The sequence below is a fragment of the Capricornis sumatraensis genome, chromosome 11, assembly GCF_032405125.1.
Source record: "Capricornis sumatraensis isolate serow.1 chromosome 11, serow.2, whole genome shotgun sequence".
Lineage (NCBI taxonomy): Eukaryota > Metazoa > Chordata > Mammalia > Artiodactyla > Bovidae > Capricornis > Capricornis sumatraensis.
In genome coordinates this window covers 74,566,459-74,585,124 of record NC_091079.1, presented here as the reverse complement: position 1 = coordinate 74,585,124, position 18,666 = coordinate 74,566,459, and the positions used below count along the sequence as shown (strand labels likewise).

Here is an 18,666-nt window from a genome sequence, read left to right as displayed (position 1 = left end):
AGGATTGACTGGTTTGATCTCCTTGCTGTCCAAGGGGCTCTCAAGAGTTTTCTTCAGCACCACAGTTCGAAAGCATCAATTCTTCGGTTCTCAGCCTTCTTTATGGTCCAACTCTCACATCTGTACATGACTACTGGAAAAACTATAGCTTTGACTATACGGACCTTTGTCAGCAAAGTGATATCTTTGCTTTTTAATACACTGTCTACATTAGCCATAGCTTTTCTAAGTTACCAAAAGAGAAAGCAGCTTGGCTGATACCTTGATTGCTGCCTTGTGAGAGCCTGAGCAGGTAATGCAGTTAAACTGTACCTGGATGCCTAAGTCACAGAAACTGTGAAATTACAAATGTGCACTGTTTTGAGCTGCAAACATCTGTGATGTTACATAGAATAGAAAATGAATACAACCTATATACTTTTCCTTTATTATGCTTTTCTTTTCTGATCAGGCTTCCTCTGATATCATTTCCCTTCTGCCAGAACTTCCTTCAACATTTCTTGTAGTGCAGGATGGTTGGAGATTAAAACTTCTATTTTTTTTTTACTTTATTAAAATACTGAGTTTATTTCACATGTATATTCGTCTCCCCACCCTTCCCATCTGTCTGACCACCACTACTACTATTCCTATCATAACATTCCATACATACTTAAAACCAAGCAGAGGGTGGAGTTCCATCTTTAAAAACTAAACAGGCATTTTGGACAACACATTCTTGGCAATGGAACGTGGACAACATTTATCAGACACGGTAGGGAAAGTTCTCACTCTGCATTATAAAAAGGACAGCCAGATATCAACTGTTACAGAAATGAAATAAGACGGAAAATTTTTAACAAACTGTTTAAACTATTTTCTTAAAGAGACTTCCTCCACTGCCAGAGATCTTGAATAGCCTCCTGGTCAGTCATCCGGAAACAATTCTTCACATAATTGATAAACTTGGCTTCCACTTTGGGAAGGGAACCACCTTTTTCTATACTTGCTTGCATTTTTGCTTTAATGTCTTCTATAGAGCTAGGTCCTTTCGGTGTTTTAGGTGTTTTTTCCTGTTTCTTGAAGGATTCTTGACCTTTCGATCTTGGTGTTGATGGTTTTGAGTCTTTTCCATTTTGGTTTGATTTTTGTGCATTTTTGGCTGGAGTATCTCATACAGACTTACTTACTTTCTTTGCTGGAGCTTTTTCTTCAACTTCCTCATCAAAATCATCATCATCATCTTCTTCATCATCATCATCGTCATCGTCATCATCATCTTCATCTTCATCAGCAGCAAGCTTTACTTTTTTCTGGGGAACCTTGCTACCACTTCCAGGGGCAGAACGCTTTCCAGATATACTTAGGAGTTTCACCTCCTCCTCCTCCTCTTCTTCTGACTCTGCATCTTCCTCCACAGCTACTAAGTGCTGTCCACTGATATGCACAGGCCCTGAACCACACTTCAACCGTAAGACCACAGGTGGTGTAATTTCAAAGCCCCCAAGAGAAACCGTTGGCTGTACAGACATCTTCAAAGTCGCCAGTGTTACTTTAATTGGACTGCCTTCATAATTCATCGCCTCTGCTTCAACAATGTGTAACTCATCCTTTGCTCCAGCCCCTAAACTGACCGTTCTTAAAGATAAGTGGTGCTCATTTTCATCATTATCCACCTTGAAGTGATAATCTCTGTCAGCCTTTAGTTCACAACCGAAAAGATAGTTCTGGGGCCTCAAGGGGCTCATGTCCATGTCCATTGAATCCTCCATGGGTTGGCGGCACGCACTTATGTGGGAGAGAAGCCGGACGGAATTAAACGACTACTATTTGAACCAGCAGCCGCGCAGGACGGAATAACACCAGGGAAAAAGCTAAAACTTCTATTTTTGTCTGTTTGAAAATGTTTTTATTGAGTTTTATTTCTGGAGCATGTTTCCATTGGCTATAGACTTACAGGTTAACAATATATTTTTCCTTCAGCATTTTAAAGATATTCATTGCCTTTTGGGAGCCATTGTTTCTAATGAGAAATCAGCTATCAGTCAAAGAGTAGGCATACTGTAAAATATATGCTACTATAGATAAGATAGATAACTAACACAGTCCAACTGTAGGATAGTACAGGGAACTCTATTCAATAATCTGCAATGGCCTATACAGGAAAAGAATCTAAAAAAGAGTGGATATATGTGTGTGTGTATATATATATATACACATACATACCTGAAACTAACACCACATTGTAATTTGACTGTACTTTGATAAGAATTATTAAAAATAGTAATTTAAAAAATATAGCTGAAGAAAATAAGGTTGTAAGTCCCACTTAAAAATATGTCTTTCAAAATTAATCCTAAAGAGGACATTTTATACTATAGTAAAATAGTTAGCTGGCATCACTGATTTTATTTCTTAAGGGTCCAAGCCTAACTAAGATTTCTGTATTAAACTTCAATTAAAAAAAAATCTCACTTTTGCATTCTATACCCTCACAGTTTGCTTTTTAACAGAAGTTTAAGAAGTCATTTTGAATTATGTTACTGATTTGCTTCATTAGCAAATAAACAACAAATAAATATTAAGACAGGAAATACACACAAAAAATAGGTACTATATTTTTATAAAACTCATGTATGAATTAAGGTCAGAGTGGAAGTTATTGATTGAATATCAATAGCAACATAAATTTATTATCAAATTAAAGTGAATTTAAGGTTTAGAGAAGAGTATGAACAGATAAAAAGAGAAAAAATACAGGAAAATGTATATTATTAGCAACTGAAGAATATAGGAATGAGAGGGAATAAAAAGTGGTTTTTTGGTGTTTTTTTTTGGTGTTTGTCATTCAGTCAATACTTAAAGGGGTCCTATGAGCATATTCTATTCACTTGAAACCAACAACAAAATACTGTGTGATAAGAAAGTAAGGTATAATTGAAAGAGTTTGAATTTGTTTCTGAACTTTTAAAGTTATTTACTTTATCATTTTATTAAATTTTTAAAACACTTGGATTTATCCACCTTCAACAAAATTAAAGACAACATTCCAGAACTTGGGAACGTAAATCTACTGGATGATATAGAAGTTAAATTTTACCATGTTCAGAAATTGGGGAGCTCTTTTAATATATGATAAAAAGTGTTTGCATTTACAGAATTCTTGGGTCCTCCTCACCTGTGCTGCTGCTGCTAAGTCGCTTCAGTTGTGTCCGACTCTGTGCGACCCCATAGATGGCAGCCCACCAGGCTCCCCCGTCCCTGAGATTCTCCAGGCAAGAACACTGGAGTGGGTTGCCATTTCCTTCTCCAATGAATGAAAGTGAAAAGTGAAAGTGAAGTCGCTCAGTCGTGTCCGACTCTTCGCGACCCCCTGGACTGCAGCCCACCAGGCTCCTCCACCCATGGGATTTTCCAGGCAAGAGTACTGGAGTGGGGTGCCATTGCATTCTCCTCCTCCTCACCTGTATGTTTTAGTAAAAAGCACATGGGAAATCACTTTATCTCTTGGTTTCCCTTTCTGACTTAAAAATAGATGGAAGTGACTGAATCTGTTACAGTATATTCTTGAGATATTTAACATCAGTGTTTTTGTTTGAACAAGGACCTGAACCTTATCAAATCAACATGTTCATTCCTTACAATCTAAGATACATATCTGCAAATTTAGAGGAACAGAGTGAGACCACTGCATGAAATAAAATCATTTTTTCTTCATAAGGCTACACCTAACATCTCCTTGTAATTATGTTCAAAATGACTGGGTTAGGACATGTTGCAGGAACTCTGAAAATGATACTAAATTGGGGAAATGTTTCTTTTACCTGGTAAAGCAGAAGTTCCAAGCTTATAGCACCAACACTGCTCATTATTCCCAGCAGACCTCTGCTTTGACCACAGACCTCAGTAATTCCATAAATCATTTTTGTTTCCTTAAGAGTTGTTGATTATACCCAAAGGAGCATTACTAGAAGAGGATAAGATTATAGGCTGTTCTTTCATTTCCTAATTTGGAGTCTACAAACTCAGCATTTAAGAAGCCTGGTAGTTCTTACTGCTGGCAGTAAGAGACAGTGATGCCTGATTAGGATTACTCAGGCTAAATGGTGAGGATCATCCTTGATGTGGATAATTTAAAGATAAGAAATATGTAGCCTTAATTTAGTGAAATCCCTTTAACAGAAGTATATAATATTCTCTTTGTATTACTATATAGAGTTCCACAGATTTATACATCAATATTTACCTCAACACACAAAAAATAATATGGTGATTGATTTTCAAATATAATATTCTGAAGATATGTTATTTTGCTGTCTTTTTAAGGGTATTCATATGCTTACATACAGGGTGAATTAATTAATTACTTTTATCAGAGAAAAGACCTTAACAGAGTTGATTTAAGTGCTTGCTGCTATAAATTGCTTCTCTTTTATTTTTTTAAAACCAATAAATTGCTTTTATTGCCTTCAAGAAGCAGCCATGTATGTACTTTTAAATTTTATGTGGTTGTTACAGAGAAAATGAGCCTAACAGTGCCAGAATTAACAGTACATTAATGTGCTCAATTTTCCTATGACTTCCTTGGTCAGGTCTTTTATTTTACCCTGTTTATTATTATTTTTAAAAATTTTTATTTTTATTTTACTTTACAATACTGTATTGGTTTTGCCATACATTGACATGAATCTGCCACGGGTGTACATGAGTTCCCAATCCTTAACCCTCCTCCCACCTCCCACCTCATATCATCTCTCTGGATCATCCCCATGCACCAGCCCCAAGCACCCTGTATCCTGTATCGAACATAGACTGGCAATTCGTTTCTTACATGATAGTATACATGTTCCAGTGCCATTCTCCCAAATCATCCCACCCTCCCCCTCTCCCTCAGAGTCCAAAAGTCCGTTCTATACATCTGTGTCTCTTTTGCTGTCTTGCATACAGTATTTTACCCTGTTTAAATTAGGAGCAATTTCACCTTAGTAAATGCTTTGAAATTTACTCTGGAGTCTATATCATTACTGGCTTAGTTAGTACTGAATCATTTATGTATTGAACTCTGCGTATTTCACTTGTCTATTGAATTGTGCTTTTTTCTCGTGTTATCAAGAAAGAAAGTGAAAGTGTTAGTCACTCAGTCACGTCCAGCTCTTTGTGAACCCATGGACTATAGCCCACCAGGCTCCTCCGTCCATGGGATTTCCCAGGCAAGAATACTAGAGTGGGTTGCCATTTCCTTCTCCAGGAGATCTTCCTGACCCAGGGATCTAACCTGAGTGTCCTTCATTGCAGGCAGATTCTTTACTATCTGAGTCACCAGAAATTAAATTATTTTTTCCCCCCTCTGAGCATTTAAAAATGACATTTTTATTTTTTTAATTTAAATTTATTTATTTTAATTGGAGGCTAATTACTTTACAATATTGTATTGGTTTTGCCATACATCAACATGAATCTGCCACGGGTGTACACGTGTTCCCCATCCTGAACCCCCCTCCCACCTCCCTCCCCATACCATCCCTCTGGGTCATCCCAGTACACCAGCCCCAAGCATCCTGTATCCTGCATTGAACCTGGACTGGCAATTATATGATATTATATAATATGATATAATATGATATTATATGATAGTATACATGTTTCAATGCCATTCTCCCCAATCATCCCACCCTCTACCTCTCCCACAGAGTCCAAAAGATACATCTATGTCTCTTTTGCTATCTTGCATACAGGGTTATCATTACCATCTTTCTCAATTCCATATATATGCGTTAGTATACTGTATTGGTGTTTTTCTTTCTGGCTTACTTCACTCTGTATAATAGGCTCCAGTTTCATCCATCTCATTAGAACTAATTCAAATGTATTCTTTTTAATGGCTGAGTAATACTCCATTGTGTATATGTACCACAGCTTTCTTATCCATTCGTCTGCTGATGGACGTCGAGGTTGCTTCCATGTCCTGGCTATTACAAACAGTGCTGTGATGAACATTGGGGTACACGTGTTTCTTTCAATTCTGGTTTCCTCTGTGTGTATGCCCAACAGTGGGATTGCTGGGTCATAAGGCAGTTCTATTTCCAGTTTTTTAAGGAATCTCCACACTGTTCTCTATAGTGGCTGTATTAGTTTGCATTCTCACCAAAAGTGTAAGTCCCTTTTCTCCACACCCTCTCCAGCATTTATTGCTTGTAGACTTTTGGATCACAGTCATTCTGACTGGCGTGAAATGGTACCTCATTGTGGTTTTGATTTGCATTTCTCTGATAATGAGTGATGTTGAGCATCTTTTCATGTGTTTGTTAGCCATCTGTATGTCTTCTTTGGAGAAATGTCTATTTAGTTCGTTGGCCCATTTTTTGATTGGGCCATTTATTTTTCTGGAATTGAGCTGCAGGAGTTGCTTGTATATTTTTTAGATTAGTTGTTTGTCAGTTGCTTCATTTGCTATTGTTTTCTCCCATTCCAAAGGCTGTCTTTTCACCCTGCTTATAATTTCCTTTGTTGTGCAGAAGCTTTTAATTTTAATTAGGTCCCATTTGTTTATTTTTGTTTTTATTTCCAGTATTCTGGGAGGTGGGTCATAGAGGATCCTGCTGTGATTTATGTCGGAGAGTGTTTTGCCTATGTTCTCCTCTAGGAGTTTTATAGTTTCTGGTCTTACGTTTAGATCTTTAATCCATTTTGAGTTTGTTTTTGTGAATGGTGTCAGAAAGTGTTCTAGTTTCATTCTTTTACAAGTGGTTGACCAGTTTTCCCAGCATCACTTGTTGAAGAGATTGTCTTTACTCCATTGTATATTCTTGCCTCCTTTGTCAAAGATAAGGTGTCCATAGGTGCGTGGATTTACCTCTCGGCTTTCTATTTTGTTCCATTGATCTATATTTCTGTCTTTGTGCCAGTACCATACTGTCTTGATGACTGTGGCTTTGTAGTAGAGCCTGAAGTCAGGCAGGTTGATTCCTCCAGTTGCATTCTTCTTTCTCAAGATTTCTTTGGCTATTCGAGGTTTTTTGTATTTCCATACAAATTGTGAAATTATTTGTTCTAGCTCTGTGAAAAATACCGTTGGTAGCTTGATAGGGCTTGCATTGAATCTATAGATTACTTTGGGTACTATACTCATTTTCACTATATTGATTCTTCCAATCCATGAACATGGTATATTTCTCCATCTATTAGTGTCCTCTTTGATTTCTTTCACCAGTGTTGTATAGTTTTCAATATATAGATCTTTAGTTTCTTTAGGTAGATATATTCCTAAGTATTTTATTCTTTTCATTGCAACAGAAATCCCTTGCATTCCTATACACTACTAATGAGAAAATAGAAAGATAAAATAAGGAAAATAACATTTTTAAAAGCAGAATATCTTTCAAACAGTTATACAGCTACAATCTTAGAGATATCAGTAGCTATAATATATCATTTGGTGAATTCTATAAAAATTTTCTAATAACTCAAAAGTAAATTTAACAGAAAATTTCCAGTTCCAGGAATAGTTTGGAAATTACCATAATAATCCCTTTATTAAAAGAAAAACCACCACAAAGTAAAAAACAGAGCAAGTATACTTTTAAATGCATAGCAGAAACAAAGGTGATGCTGAAAACCAGTAAGTGAACAAGCAAACTGAGCTCTCTGCCTACATGCAGGATCCATCGTATTTACATCCTCCATGAAGGCAAGTATTAGGAAAACTCCACCCACCAGGCATAACTCTCTTGACTTGCATTAGGGGAAGGACTGACACATGTAAAGACAGTTCACAAAACAGGAAATGCAAATGGCCAATAAGCTTATGAAAAGATATGTAATCACCTTGGTAATGGAGGAAAACCAAATTAAGAGAGTAAGATATACAAATACCCTTTTCCCATCTTACATTTACTTTGAGCTATGCACTCAGAGGGTGGAATTGTGAACAGAGTCATGGATACTATTCCAAACATATACATATTGGTGCTAGTGGTAAAGAACCCACCTGCCAATGCAGGAGACACAAGAGACGAGGGTTTGATCCTGGGTCGGGAAGATCCCCTGGAGCAGGGCGTGGCAACCCACTCCAGTATTCTTACTTAGAGAATCGCATAGACAGAGGAGCCTCACAGGCTACAGTCCATGGAGTCACAAAGAGTCAGACATGACTGAAGTGACTTAGCACGCAAACACATATGGTCAAAAAATGTGGTATAATAACTACATTAAATTGAACCATTATATATGTTTGACTTATAACGAGTGATTTTATATGACTTGATCATCCAATACACCTGATGCAAAGCATTGATTAGAAGAGCACACTGACATTCAGATCCCATAATAGATCTGTTGATGCCAAGTGGTACCCCCAAGAAGCTTAGATAAAGCAGAACAAGGCTCAAGCTAGTGTCTTGGGATTGGCAATGTGGGATGAAAAGCCCAGTGCACCAGAGAAGCAATGCTGGGTCTCCTGGGCCTTGCTGGTCACAGATCCTATCTTAGGAGATGAGTTGCCAATAGCAGAGCTAGACGATTATTAGCAAGTCCATTCAGAGTGTGGTTTCGACAGAATGCATTCATTGGCAGGAGTGTGAGAGGCAGCAAATGCTTGTGGCTTGCTTCTGCTCTGACTGCAACATTAACTTGTCTTAACCTTTACTTGGATGAGTGCCTGAAGCTCTCCTTAGAAGAGATGCAATTATCCTCTTGCCCTTTTTCAGAGTCTCTCCCTGTCGCTTTGTAGTCTGGCTACAGCAATGTCATACCTGATGACTGGTATCTAATACAATCTCTGGCCAAGGCTGTCATTAACTGGAGAGGGTACAGTGATGTAACTCTATATGATGATCTATAGTGAACTATCCTGTGTGGCTACAACCCCCACAGCTTTTACTGGTTCAACACTCAAGCCAAGCTGCTGTGCAGAAGGCAAAGTATCTGGACAGAACTGGCTGGACTATGTCAGCTAAAGGATCATCCTCTGATTGCAGGTCAGATACACCAGGTCCTGAATTCCTGAATTAAGTGAAAAAACAGGGCTCTGTCTCACTGTTTCTCTGTCTGTCTCTCTGTCTGACTGTATCTTTTTCTCTCCCTCCCTCTGAATACTATGAGACCCTTCTTTGAGAAGAAATCCAGCTACCCAGCACCTTTCCTAGAAGCTTTCTAACAACTCTTTACTTGTGTAGGGTCCTTCGTGAGTCATTTTGCTCTATGTGTTTCAGTTTTCACCAAAGCCGCAGTCTTTATTAACTTTTTTCCTTTGCAAGAGAATCTCACTGAATTAATTTACCTAATTTTTGTTTCTATTCATTCATGAACCCATTCTTCCATTAATCTAATAAACATCTTTAGTGTAACTGATGCAATATTAGATTCTGCATGCTATCATGGTTAAAAACATGGTTTCTGGAGTAAGAAACCTGAGCTTCAGTCCAGGATCATCTACTTACCTTATGTTTTTAAATAAGAGCCATAGGAATAGTTCTACAGCTATGCCATGCCTGAAGCAAAGAGGCCTTTTTCATATTATTGGAGGATATTTTAGCAGCATCTAAATTGACTTTCTTCTCCAGGAAAATCACCTTGACCTGAAAACTGATAGTCTCAATCTCAGATCCAAGAGAAGCCTCTGTTCACAGAGTGAAGTGAAAATCACTCAGTTGTGTTCAACTCTTTGTGACCCCATGGACTATACATGTCCATGGAATTCTCCGGGCCAGAATACTGGAGTGGGGAACCTTTCCCTTCTCCAGGGGATCTTCCCAACCCAGGGATCAAACCCAGGTCTCCTGCATTGCAGGCAGATTCTTTACCAACTGAGCTACAAGGGAATCCCATTCCCATTCTTCTGTTCACAGAAGACACAGGAAAAAGAAATGTTACTCTTGTCCCATCTCCCCATCTATTCAAATCCAGGCTCCTCTGTCCATGGAATTCTTCAGGCAAGAATACTGGGGTAGGTTGCCATTCCCTTCCCCAGGGGATCTTCCCAACTGAGAGATCAAACTCAGGTCTCCCACATTGCAGGCAGACTTTTTTTTTTTTTAATTTTATTTTTTTACTTTACAATACTGTATTGGTTTTGGCATACATTGACATGAATCCACCACAGGTGTACATGAGTTCCCAACCCTGAACCCCCCTCCCACCACCCTCCCCATATCATCTCTCTGGGTCATCCCAGTGCCCCAGGCCCAAGCATCCTGTATTGAACCTAGACTAGCGATTCGTTTCTTACATGATAGCATACATGTTTCAATGCCATTCTCCCAAATCATCCCACCCTCTCCCTCTCCCACAGAGTCCAAAAGTCTGTTCTTTACATCTGTGTCTCTTTTGCTGTCTCGCATATAGGGTTATCATTACCATCTTTCTAAATTCCATATATATGTGTTAGTATACTGTATTGGTGTTTTTCTTTCTGGCTTACTTCACTCTGTATAATCAGCTCCAGTTTCATCCATCTCATTAGAACTGATTCAAATGTATTCTTTTTAATGGCTGAGTAATACTCCATAGTGTATATGTACCACAGCTTTCTTATCCATTCATCTGCTGACAGACATCTAGGTTGCTTCCATGTCCTGGCTATTATAAACAGTGCTGCAATGAACATTGGGGTATACGTGTCTCTTTCAATTCGCAGGCAGACTTTTTAACGTCTAAGCCACCAGGGAAGCTCATTCAAATTATACGCAGTCCAAAAACTCTTCCTGGCGAAGTAACTAAGTTGTTTTTTTTTTTTTTTTCCTACTTAGTCCTTTCAGGTTAATATTCATAACATCAACCAAACTTTCCAAAGGTCAGGCAATTCCTTTATTTAAAATATTTATTTCAAGGGTTCATTCTAAAAAAATATAAAAATAACTTACTTCCAAAAAAATTAATTAGCCCCTGTTTCTATCAAATCACAACACAGAACAGGCCTAGCCAAAGGGCTTGGTCCCTTTCTGCATAGCTTTTGGGAAGAAAGGCCAATAAAGATTATAAAACAACTTTTTGGAAGGTTAAAAAGGAAAAAAAAGAATCCTTTTCGCCTAAAGTAATGCTTCCTACTATGCTTCTTAACTAATTACAATTAAATGCAGTAATGTTTGAAAATGATTTAGCAGTGTTTCATTGTTTTTGCTATTAACACTAAAGATGAAAGTTGACAGAATGGGCATCATTTTAAACAGGATTTATTTGCACACAAATAAAGCTGGCATAGACAATAATCTCCATCATCTCTCCAAGCACACATGACTAAATTTTCAGAGATTCAAAGAATAAAAGTACATAATACACTCTGACATGAGGGACTTCAGCCTCCATCATGCTGGATTGCCTCCAACATGAAGGAAAATATCCTCCATTATTTTATATATTTTCCTAAGGACAAATAGCTGATTTTCATGAACAGGCTGAAAACCCTTCAAAGCAAACTTAGTAATACACAAGGTCAGGGCTTATTGTAAGCTCCACATTTTCTTTTAATTTCTTAATCTGTTCTTCCTTTCAGACTTTCTCATGAGAATTTAGAAATTTTTCAGGCCAACCATGTGGGTAGACCCTACCTTGATGACACTTTCAGTGACCTGAATGACAGCATTTATCTTCCCACCATCATCAGCTTTCAGGTCTCAGTCCAGGTGTCACTTTACCATATTATAGTTTCATCTCTCCCCATGCTTTACCCTTTTGTTTTATTTATCATCAATTTAATTATTTTCATATGTGGCTTATTCACACCTGTCTTCTCCACTAGATTAAAATTTCTTGAGGATAGATAGCTTCTGGGTTGGTTTTTCTTTCCTTTATGTTCTATTTGCCTATCAAAACTCCTAGAACACTAGAGTCAATCAGTGAAAACTATTGAATGAATGAAAGAATGAATTTCCTCCAATTTTTTTCTTTCATTTTGCCTTACTACAGTCTTCCAGATATTTCCTAGTTCATATTTCTCATGGAATGAAACTATCCCATGTAACTGGCTGAATCATAATTAAACCCTTCCTCTCTTCCCATTGATGAATATAAGAAACCAACCTTTTCCTCATTGTAACACTCCCATATGTTATATCTCAAATCAGCTCAGATAAAGTAGGTGTTATGAGTCAGCCACAATAAACACAAACCCCAAGCAGTTAAAGGCAAAGAGCTGCATTTTAGATAAATTCTGAAAAATGCTAACTTTGCTTCTAAAGTGCTAAAAATTTTGTCCTGGGATTTAGATAAATAAACACAAATCTAGGCATGACAAAGTTTGCATAGTATTGGAATGTTTTTAAAAAATTAATTCTAATATTTAGAATTTAATTACCAGTAGAGATTTTATAAATAATATAAAAGAAACAATAGATCACTGAGATTTGAATTTGTGGTTTAGATTAGTAGTCATGACTACGAAGGTCACCAGAATGTATTCACTTATAACTTGGGTAAGAATGTCTACCCTTAATGGTAGTTTTTAAAATATAACTGTATTTACTTATTTATTTTTGGCTGTGCTGTCTTGGTTGTTCTGTGGACTTTCTCTAGTTGCAGCTAGAGGGGGCTACTCTCTAGTTGTGGTACATGCTTCTCTTTGCAGTGGCTTCTCTTCCTGCAGAGCACAGGCTCTGGGGTGCGTGGGCTTCAGGAGTTGCGGCTCCCAGGCTCTAGAGCACAAGCTCAGTAGTTGTGGGGCATGGCCTTAGTTGCTCTGCAGCATGTAGGATCTCCTCAGATCAAGGATCAATCCTGTGTCTCATGCATTGGCAGGTGGATTCTTTACCACTGAGCCACCAGGGAAGCTTCTTGACAGTGCTTTGAGAAATAAATATCTACAAACACCTAGCATTCAAAGCAGGTATTCAAGGTACTTCTCTAGTGAAAGGTCTAATTCTCTGATCAGTATCTTTATTTCAGTTAATGAAATGTGTATCTGATTTCTTGAAACTATGATGATCTTCAGTTATTCCACAGCCAGGTATAGGTCTACTGACTATTTGCATAGTCTTAGAATTAAACAGCAATTCTTCCATCTAGTAACCTTACATGTTTCTGATTATTTAAATAGTCTTTCATGCACACAGTTTAACATGACAGTACTTAGGAAAAAAGGAACAACCATTCCTCTCAACTACTGGTGCCTCCTCTATGTGGGCATCAATAGAGGGGTAATGCCAAGGGGCCTGCCCTTTTCTTCTATGTCCTATCCTTAAATTCCCCCTGGCTCTACTAATATGAAGCTGTTATCTATGGCTGACTTGTATGAAAGGCTTTAAGACATTGAAAGAGAACATATAGAATAATTAGGAACAGGGACCAGCTTAATATTAAATATGTAACATCTCTGATATTCAGACTCTTCACCCATCTTTGCAACTGGGAATTTGAATAAATAGGCTTTTCCTTCTGAGTCTTCTAACCTCTTTCCTGGGCCCTCTCTCTCTGCCCTTTTCTCCCTTTGTCCTCTTTGCTCCCTAGATGCCTATACCCAACTCTCAAGTTCCTCATATTTATCATATAGAATAGTTTTACTTTTCATTCACTCTCCCTGAGAAAGGAGAGGTTCAGTCTGTGAGTAACAAGCTATGAAGTGAGCCATTCTTTTTTAAAACCAATATGGCTTAGCACAGTAAGAAAATGTTAGTAATTTTTTCTACAAATCTGAGTTCCAAAGATTGGCAAAGAGAGATAAGAAAGCCTTCCTCAGTGATCAGTGCAAAGAAATAGAGGAAAACAACAGAATGGGAAAGACTAGAGATCTCTTCAATAAAATTAGAGATACCAAGGGAACATTTTGTGCAAAGATGGGCTCAATAAGGGACAGAAATGATATAGACCTAACAAAAGCAAAAGATATTAAGAAGAGATAGCAAGAATACACAGAAGAACTGTACAAAAAAGATCTTCATGACCCAGATAATAACGATGGTGATCACTCACCTAGAGCCAGGCATCCTGGAATGTGAAGTCAAGTGGGCTTTTGGAAGCATCACTATGAACAAAGCTAGTGGAGGTGATGGAATTCCAGTGGAGCTATTTCAAACCCTTAAAGATGATGCTGGGAAGTGCTGCACTCAATATGCCAGCAAATTTGGAAAACTCAGTAGTGGCCACAGGACTGGAAAAGTCAGTCTTCATTCCAATCCCAAAGAAAGGCAATGCCAAAGAATGCTCAAACTACTGCACAATTGCACTTATCTCACACGCTAGTGAAGTAATGCTCAAAATTCTCCAAGCCAGGCTTCAGCAATATGTGAACTGTAAACTTCCAGATGTTCAAGCTGGTTTAAAAAAGGCAGGGGAACCAGAGATTAAATTGCCAACATCCCCTGGATCATCAAAAAAGCAAGAGAGTTCCAGAAAAACATCTATTTCTGCTTCCTTGACTATGCCAAAGCCTTTGACTGTGTGGATCACAATAAACTGTGGAAAATTCTGAAAGAGATGGGAATACCAGACCACCTGACCTGCCTCTTGAGAAATCTGTATGCAGGTCAGAAAGCAACAGTTAGAACTGGACATGGAACAATAGACTGGTTCCAAATAGGAAAAGGAGTACGTCAAGGCTGTATATTATCACCCTGCTTATTTAAGTTATATGCAGAGTACATCATGAGAAATGCTGGCTGGATGAAACACAAGCTGGAATCAAGATTTCTGGGAGAAATATCAGTAACCTCAGATATGAAGATGACACCACCCTTATGGCAGAAAGCAAAGAGGAACTAAAGAACCTTTTGATGAAAATGAAAGAGGAGAGTGAAAAAGTTGGTTTAAAACTCAACATTCAAAATACTAAGATCATAGCTTCTGGTCCCATCATTTCATGGCAAATACATGGGGAAACAGTGTCAGACTTTATTTTGGGGGGCTCCAAAATCACTGCAAATGGTGACTGCAGCCATGAAATTAAAAGATACTTACTCCTTGAAAGGAAGTTATGACCAGCCTAGACAGCATATTAAAAAACAGAAACATACTTTGCCAACAAAGGTCTGTCTAGTCAGGCTATGGTTTTTCCAGTAGTCATGTATGGATGTGACAGTTGGACTATAAAGAAAGCTGAGCACCGAAGAATTGGTACTCTTGAACTGTGGTGTTGGAGAAGACTCTTGAGAGTCCCTTGGACTGCAAGGAGATCCAACCAGTCCATCCTGAAGGAGATCAGTCCTGAGTGTTCATTGGAAGGACTGATGCTGAAGCTGAAACTCAGTTACTTTGGCCACGTGATGCAAAGAGCTGACTCATTTGAAAAGACCCTGATGCTGGGAAAGATTGAAGCCAGGAGAAGGGGACAACAGAGGATGAAATGGTTGGATGGCATCACCAACTCAATGGAGATGAGTTGAGTAAACTCTGGCAGTTTGTGATGGACCGGGAGGCCTGGAGTGCTGTGTTCCATGGGATCATGAAAAGTCGGACACAACTGAGTGACTGAACTGAATTGAACTGTTTTCCTATTGCAATTGGATAGAAATTAACAACAATAATATCAACTTCCAAAGTAACTACAGGCCTCTTGGCAAATAATATTTTTGATTGTTAAACAGGTATTTCTTTTTCCTTGACGTATATTCTGACGCAAAACCTAAACTTGTAAAACCCCTAAAAGAAGAGGAAGGAAAACTGATAAAGTACAGTTCAGCCCAAATATAATGCCATCTAGCTACTAAATAAATTATTCATCGTAGCTATTTATATGGTGTAATTCTTATACTTACCTGACAATGTGCTGACGAGTTCTTTCTACTATATTTTCCTCAGTCAACTTATTCAAATTCAAGTCTGAGAAAAAAGTGAGGGAACAGTGGATTCTCTCTTCTTAGAAAGTATTTTGATTATGTTTGTTATTCTAGGTTGTAGGTTAAAATATTGAATTATTATAATAACAGGAAGGAGAGTCTCATCTATGTGGCTCCTTTAAAGGATGAGTATAAATGTAATTAGGGGACAAACTGGGTCATGCAAACCTGCTTTATTATTTCATGAATCACTGACTCATAGTCCTGACAGGGACCTTGAGAGTCACACCACCAATCTCAGCAAGACAACATTACATATGACAGACCATCAATCCCATTTTTATTGTCCCATCTCACTGAGAACTTCCCACATTTTGCCTTTTAACTCATGCTAGTGTAATAATCCTGAATATCACAATAGTCTTCCCTAATGAATAGCTGAAATTTTCTTGTTGTTTTCTTACCTTCTTATATGAGCCCAGAGAAGTCTGGATAATTAGCTCTTAATTTTCTCCAATTAAAACTTATTTTATTTTACATTCTGGTTTTAAAAACCTTTCACAATGGTAGTATAGTTAAGTACATGGGCTCAAATCCTGCTTCCACAACTTACTATCTGTGTGACCTTGGGGAAATTTTTAAACTCCTCTGCTTTCATAATCAATAACATTGAGGTAACAACAGTACCTACCTATTAGGGTTCTTCAGTCAGTTCAGTTCAGTTCAGTTGCTCAGTCGTGTCTGACTCTTTGCGACCCCATGAATTGCAGCATGCCAGGCCTCCCTGTCCATCACCATCTCCCGGAGTTCACTCAGACTCACGTCCATCGAGTCACTGATGCCATCCAGCCATCTCATCCTCTGTCATCCCCTTGTCCTCCTGCCCCCAATCCCTCCCAGCATCAAAGTATTTTCCAATGAGTCAATTCTTTTCATGAGGTGGCCATAGTATTGGAGTTTCAGCTTAAACATTAGTCCTTCCAATGAACACCCAGGACTGATCTCCTTTAGGATGGACTGGTTGGACCTCCTTGCAGTCCAAGGGACTCCCAAGAATCCTCTCCAACACCACAGTTCAAAAGCATCAATTCTTTAGTGCTCAGCTTTCCTCACAGTCCAACTCTCACATCCATACATTAGACCACTGGAAAAACCATAGCCTTGACTAGACGGACCTTTGTTGGCAAAGTAATATCTCTGCTTTTTATATTAGGGTTCTTACGAGGATGAAATTAAATGAGTTAATATCTGTAAATCCTTTGGATAAATATTGTGTGTGCTTCATCATTCAGTCGTGTCCAACTCTTTGCAACCCCATGGATTGTAGCCCCTCTGTCCATAGGATTCTCCAGGCAAGAATACAAGAGTCGGTAGCCATTCCCTTCTCTAGGGGATCTTCCCAACCCAGGAACTGAACACTTGGTCTCCTACATTGGCAGGCGTATTCTTTACCATCTGAGACATCAGGGAAACCCAAATACTGTATTATATAAATGTTTGTTAAAAAATTAAAAGCACATTTAAAAATAAAATCTATAAAATACAACAACAAAAAAAGAAATCACCAATAACCCCACTCTAGAAATAACTACATTTTGATGTTTTCTTCTGTCTTATGTATATATGAATAACATCGATAGCACACAATTGGGATGATGCTATATTTGAAAAAAGGTTCTACATAAAGAACTTCTTTACTTAATGTTATTTTATGAGCATTTCTCCATATTCTTAAAAATCTCTGAAAATCATGTTTAGGGGTTTTACAGTGATCCATTTATGGGCTTACCCTATCTCAGAAATCCCCCTATTATAGAGCTATGAGATTGTTTTCAATATTTCATTGTTTTAGTTAATGCAGTGATAAATATCTTTATAAATAATTATATCTATCTCTTTGAATATTTCTACTCAACTTGTCTTGAAATGATATTCTGAAGACTCCATTTCTATTGGAAGTAAATGATTCTGAATATCATCTATTAAAAATTAGTGGTTTTATTAAGTTATGCCTTAGCCTTTGGCTCTGCAAGCGGAAGTCATTGTTCTTTACAATCACTTGTGTCATGGTTTCCAACGTTAATCCACTTTGTAGCGCTCCTCTAGGGTGTTTTTCTGTTGTTGGGTTCTTTTCTTATCCTGGTTTTCAGGATAAGAGGCAACTTTATTATAGGGCGAGATTATTTTTTTGCAAGAATTTATAAATCAGGAGAATTTATCATGTTCCTATTTATGCAAATCATGAATAATCATCAATTGACTGGTATAGTATTAATGTTAATCTAGGGACTATGGTGGAGAAGGAAATGGCAACCCACTCCAGTGTTCTTGCCTGGAGAATCCCAGGGACGGGGGGCCTGGTGGGCTGCCATCTATGGGGTTGCACAGAGTCGGACACGACTGAAGAGACTTAGCAGCAGCAACAGGGACTATGAAGGTAAGTGAGGTTCATGTCCTCCCAGAGTTTAATGTCTAACTGGAGAGAAATGCCTAATCCATGAAACAGTGATCAATACAAGCCATCCTGGGCCTCCCTGGTGGCTCAGATGGTAAAGAATCTGCCTATGATGCAGGAGACGCAGGTTCAATCCCTGGGTCAGGAAGATTCCCTGGAGAAAATAATGGAAACCCACTCCAGTATTCTTGCCATTTCCTACTCCAGGGAATCCCATAGACAGAGGAGCCTGGCAGGCTACAGTCCAATGGGTCACAAAGAGTCGAACACAACTAAGTGACTAACGCTTTCACAAGGCAGCCTACACGGGTGAATTGTTGAATAGAGATACAGGTAATAAGCGCTATGGTCATTTAAAGAAAGGAGAAATCAATGGTGACGAGAGTAATCATCAATGAGGTTGGCCTTGGCAGTGAGAAGGGTGGGCATCAGGTGAAAATAACTACAGAAGTGAATGGCAGCTTAGTATAGATATAAAGAGCACGAATTTTTTTGTCAAACTTGGATGGGAACTCTCAACTCCACCATTTA

The 18,666-nt window shown here is 38.3% G+C and overlaps 1 protein-coding gene across 2 annotated transcripts; it reads right to left on the bottom strand.

The window, feature by feature from the left end:
* Nucleotides 1-591: 591 nt before the first annotated feature.
* On the bottom strand, nucleotides 592-1,825 carry LOC138088427 (nucleophosmin-like). 2 transcript variants are annotated; one of them, XM_068983595.1, is made up of 3 exons: nucleotides 1,694-1,825; nucleotides 1,162-1,399; nucleotides 592-1,083 (listed from the first exon to the last, which is right to left on the bottom strand). In XM_068983595.1, the coding sequence occupies exons 1-3, from the start codon at nucleotides 1,749-1,751 to the stop codon at nucleotides 861-863; spliced, it is 519 nt and encodes a 172-aa protein (XP_068839696.1). In that variant the 5' UTR covers nucleotides 1,752-1,825; the 3' UTR covers nucleotides 592-860. The 2 variants fall into 2 exon arrangements, with proteins under 2 accessions (XP_068839696.1, XP_068839695.1); XM_068983594.1 differs by having other exon boundaries at nucleotides 1,162-1,825.
* Nucleotides 1,826-18,666: the final 16,841 nt, after the last annotated feature.